The sequence below is a fragment of the Conger conger genome, chromosome 15 (assembly GCF_963514075.1).
Source record: "Conger conger chromosome 15, fConCon1.1, whole genome shotgun sequence".
Taxonomy (NCBI): Eukaryota; Metazoa; Chordata; class Actinopteri; order Anguilliformes; family Congridae; genus Conger; species Conger conger.
In genome coordinates, this window is record NC_083774.1 from 3,490,695 (window position 1) to 3,495,694 (window position 5,000).

At 49.6% G+C, this 5,000-nt stretch overlaps 1 protein-coding gene across 4 annotated transcripts in view; it reads left to right on the forward strand.

Annotated features, from left to right (window-relative positions):
• The window catches only part of gse1b (Gse1 coiled-coil protein b), a 347,175-nt gene that overhangs the window by 333,168 nt on the left and 9,007 nt on the right, over positions 1–5,000 (forward strand). For all 4 annotated transcript variants that reach the window (XM_061221314.1, XM_061221315.1, XM_061221316.1 and 1 more), the window contains 3 exons: positions 601–922; positions 2,245–2,819; positions 3,584–3,696. In XM_061221314.1, the coding sequence (XP_061077298.1) occupies positions 601–922; positions 2,245–2,819; positions 3,584–3,696 (1,010 nt within the window). The remainder of the gene's footprint in view (positions 1–600; positions 923–2,244; positions 2,820–3,583; positions 3,697–5,000) is intronic.

The window sequence follows — 5,000 nt, forward strand, 5'->3', positions numbered from 1 at the left end:
ATATAAAGTGTTTTTTTGCGAATGTTAACATAATTACCGTGTTAAAGATAGTGTGTATCAAAGTGAAGTTTATTATTAATTATTTAAGAAGCTGTAGATGCTTGAGTAGACCTGTTTAAATGTTCAGGGCCAAGCTTTTTTGGCTAAATTCTGATCTGCTCTCAGTCTACACTGCTTTAATGCTGCAAATCGACTGAGCACCATCTAATGCTACAGGCAAATCTTGAACGTTGATCAAAGTCGGAAAGAGCTGTTCTGGGTTTTACTTGGCGCGGTTATCCGGCTAACTCGGTCATCCTGCTTTGTGAATTCACTCAGGGGCCCGTTCCAGGAAGCAGGATGACCCAGCTCACCGGATAACTGCGTTCACCGGATAACTGCACAAACTCAAACCCGCAACGCCTCTATTTACTTTCCAGATTTGGGCTGGGTCCAGGTTTTACTCGGTGCAGTTATCCAGCTAACTCGGTCGTCCTGCCTCGTGAACGGGCACCCAGGACTGTATGGAAATGTGTGAGGTCACGCAGGTCATTCATGAACGTATGAGGGACTCACGTTGCCTCCTCCTCCTCCCCCCCCCCCCCTCCCCTCCCTCCCCAGACAAGACCAAAGAGCCCCCCCTGGCGGCGCCGAAGCCCCTCCAGCCGGGGCTGCACCTGAACGCGGCTCACCACGGCGTGCCGGGCCTGATCTCGGCGCACGGGGCCTTCCTGGGGCCCGGCGTGCCCGGCCCGCTGGCCGCCGCCATGATGCTGCAGCGCACCAACGAGGAAGAGCGCTGGCTGGCGCGCCAGAGGAAGCTGCGGCAGGAGAAGGAGGACCGGCAGTACCAGGTGTCCGAGTTCCGCCAGCAGGTCCTGGAGCAGCACCTGGAGCTGGGCCGGCCCGGGGAGCCCGGCGACCCGCGAGCGGAGGCGCTCAGGTGAGGACGCGCTTCTCTCAGGTGGACATTCAGGTGCAGGTGTACAAAGGCTGCAGCTGATTAGACTTGGCAGGGGACAACCCCCCCTGGAGCAAAGGGCCTTACTCAAGGGCCTTACTCAAGGGCCTTAATCAAGGGCCTTACTCAAGGGCCTTACTCAAGGGCCTTACTCAAGGGCCTTACTCAAGGGCCTTACTCAAGGGCCTTACTCACTCCAGGGCCCTACAGCTGTGCAAATCTCATCGTGGCTCCATGGGGTTGAACCACCAACCTTCTGGGTCCCAGTCAAGTACCTGAGTATTATTATTATGATTATTATTATTATTATTATTAAAGCGCCCTGTGGGTTTAAACAGGAGGACACTGGGCCATCCCCACATTGACTAACTCTCCTCTGATCCTCTGCACCTTGTGTAATTCCGGCTTTCCCCCTCTTGTTTTTTCCCGCTGTAATATCCGCTCCTGGCCTCTGCTCCCCGGCGCTATTGAGGTCAATCCTAATTAATACTATAATACCGGGCTTGTGCCTGCACGTCGGGCAGACCCTCCCGCCGGTAATCCTGACTGATAATTATATTGCTCCTCGGTGCGGTGTACGGGGGCAGATAGAGCTAGCGCGCGGATTAGCATAATCTGTTGTGGTGGTGGGACCGGGCTGTTTAATTAACCTGTTTAGCCGAATTAAGCCCCACTCGCCCTGCTGTCCGTCTGCCAGCCGGGAGTCCGGGCCGTCGGCCGCGGTTAAAACGCCGCTTTGGTTCCAGGCCTGTTGGTGAACTTTCCCCCCCCCCCCCGCGCGTTGCAGGGAAAAGCCCTCGGAGTTCCTGAGACGTCGTTTCAGAGGTGGTCCTGCTTCAGGGGCAGAGGAGAGCTCTGCAAATCCTCCTGCTCTTGGCTTCTCTGCTCCGGCTGAGATAAGCCTGTTTCAGCTCCATTACTGAACATGTCGGGGGCGTTTTTTTTTTTTTTTTTTTTTTCTCCAGTCCTTCCCATCATGCATCATGGCACCTACATTGTTATGATCCTCTCTGACTCGAGCACTCACTTATAGGGGACTGCCTGTAGCCGAGTGGCTAATGTGCATAACTGAGAACCCGGAAGGTTGGTGGTTCAAGCCCCGGTGTAGCCACAATAAGATCCACACAGCCGTTGGGCCCTTGAGCAAGGCCCTTAACCACACATTGCTCCAGGGGGGATTGTCCCCTACTTCGTCTCATCAACTGTAAGTCATCATAAAACTGTAAGTCATGGATAAAGGCGTCAGCTAAGAGTGTAAAGTAATGTAAAGAAACAAGTCCTTTATGAACGTATTCGTTCCTCAGGCTGATGTCGAACCACCACGAGTCGGGTGGGCGGGACCTCATCCCGCACCTGGGCGCCCCGCCCCCCCTCATCTCCCCCAAGCCCCCGCACCGGGAGCACCTCCCGCCCCCGCCCACCACCCTGTGGAACCCCGCCTCCCTCCTCGACACCTCCGGCGACGCGCGGGGCCGCCACGACCACGCCCCGGGGCCGGCCCACTTCGACCTGAGCCGGCCGGGCCGGCACTACCCGCCCGACAAGATGGAGGACGGCGGCAAGAGGAAGGACGGCCCCGAGAGGTACCCCGCGCTGCGGCCCTCCGGCTTCCTGGAGCCCGGCACCTTCCTGGCCGAGCTGGAGAAGTCGACGCAGAGCATCCTCAGCCAGCAGAGGGCCTCGCTGTCCCTGCCCAGCCAGTACGGGGACCTGGGCGGGGCCCACAAGGTCACGCTGCCCTACAGGGGCCTCTCGGCGGGGCCCGTCCGCGCGGGGCCCGACCCCGCCCTGGTGTACGACGAGTTCCTGCAGCAGCACCGCCGCCTCGTCAGCAAGCTGGACCTGGAGGAGAAGAGGAGGAGAGAGGCGCGCGAGAAGGGTGCGTGTCCGTCCGACCCGCTTATTAATCATAACAATAACAATGATAATACATTCATCTGTAGCGCACTTTTCGAGCGCACAGCACAAAGTGCTGTGTAGCAGGGAAAAACAAATACCAAAAACATGGACTCAATGCCGTAACAGAGAACACCGTACTTAAGATCCAATAAAAATATTAAATCGATAAACTTATGAAACGATATTTTTTGAAAGAGAACAGCAGAAAGGGGGAAAAAGGAAATGCTAGCCTTGAGCTCCCTGATAGCTCATGAGTTAAACTCCCGAGTGCGGAGAAAAACCCTCAAACAGTGGTGAGAAATCTTGAGAGGATCCCGGCTGTAGGGGGGATTCCCATCCCTATGTAAAGCACACCTCATTCAGCCGCTAGAGATCTGCATTCAACTGCTAACTAGTAGAATCAGGTGTGCTAAATTATGGTTGAAATGAAAACCAACAGGATGCTAGATCTCCGGGAACAGGGCTGGAGACCACAGCTTTAGCCGGTTGCTGCAGGCTGCTATCGTGTAGCATGTAGCGTGTACACATGTCTAACGTGTAGCGTGTAAACGTGTGTAACGTGTAGCGTGTAAACGTGTGTAACGTGTAGAGTGTAAACGTGTGTAACGTGTAGCGTGTAAACGTGTGTAACGTGTAGAGTGTAAACGTGTGTAGCGTGTAAACGTGTGTAGCGTGTACGCGTGTGTAGCGTGTAGCGTGTAAACGTGTGTAGCGTGTAAACGTGGGGCTCTGTGTCACACACAGGTTACTACTACGACCTGGACGACTCGTACGATGAGAGCGATGAGGAGGAGGTGCGGGCGCACCTGAGGCGCGTGGCCGAGCAGCCCCCCCTCAAACTGGACCACTCCTCAGAGGTACTCACCCCTCTGTTCATTCTGTTTATTATTCCTCTCACTCTCTTTCCTTTCATCTTTTACTTTGCTTGTACAGTTTTTCCCCTGTAGTGAGAGTATATGAAGCCTCTTGCCATTTTACATTCTATTTATTTGATGTAATGTATGGTTATTGCAGTATAGTTGTTGCGGCAGTGTTGTATGTGTGACTCTCCTTTGCTTATAGCCGTAGGGTTACAGCAGTGTAGTTATAGCACTAGAGTATAGTTGTAGCAGTATTGTTATAGCTGTGTAGTTGTAGCAGTACTGTGTATGTCAGACTCTTGTGCTTATAGCAGTATAGTTGTTTTAGTATCGTATAGTTACAGTAGTATAGTTATATTAGTATAGTTTAGTTTTAGCTGTGTAGTTGTATCAGTACTGTGTGAGTGACTCTCCTGTGCTTATAGCAGTATAAGTTATAGTAGTATAGTTGTATTAGTATGGTATAGTTATAGCAGTATAAGTTATAGTAGTATAGTTGTATTAGTATGGTATAGTTATAGCAGTGTAGTTGTCGCAGTACTGTGTATGTGACTCTCCTGTGCTTAACTATAGCAGTGTAGTTGTATTAGTATAGTATAGTTATAGCTGTGTAGTTGTGTTAGTATAGTATAGTTATAGTAGTGTAGTTGTATTCGTATAGTATAGTTATATTAGTATAGTATAGTTATAGCAGTATAAGTTATAGTAGTATAGTTGTATTAGTATAGTATATAGTAGTATAGTTGTATTAGTATGGTATAGTTATAGCAGTATAGTTGTATTAGTATAGTATAGTTATAGCATGGTATAGTTATAGCAGTGTAGTTATAGCACTAGAGTATAGTTGTAGCAGTATTGTTATAGCAGTGTAGTTGTATCAGTACTGTGTGAGTGACTCTCCTGTGCTTATAGCAGTATAAGTTATAGTAGTATAGTTGTATTAGTATGGTATAGTTATAGCAGTATAAGTTATAGCAGTATAGTTGTATTAGTATAGTATAGTTATAGCATGGTATAGTTATAGCAGTGTAGTTATAGCACTAGAGTATAGTTGTAGCAGTATTGTTTTAGCTGTGTAGTTGTATCAGTACTGTGTGAGTGACTCTCCTGTGCTTATAGCAGTATAAGTTATAGTAGTATAGTTGTATTAGTATGGTATAGTTATAGCAGTATAGTTGTATTAGTATAGTATAGTTATAGCATGGTATAGTTATAGCAGTATAGTTTTAGCATGGTATAGTTATAGCAGTGTAGTTATAGCACTAGAGTATAGTTGTAGCAGTGAGTGACTCTCCTGTAAT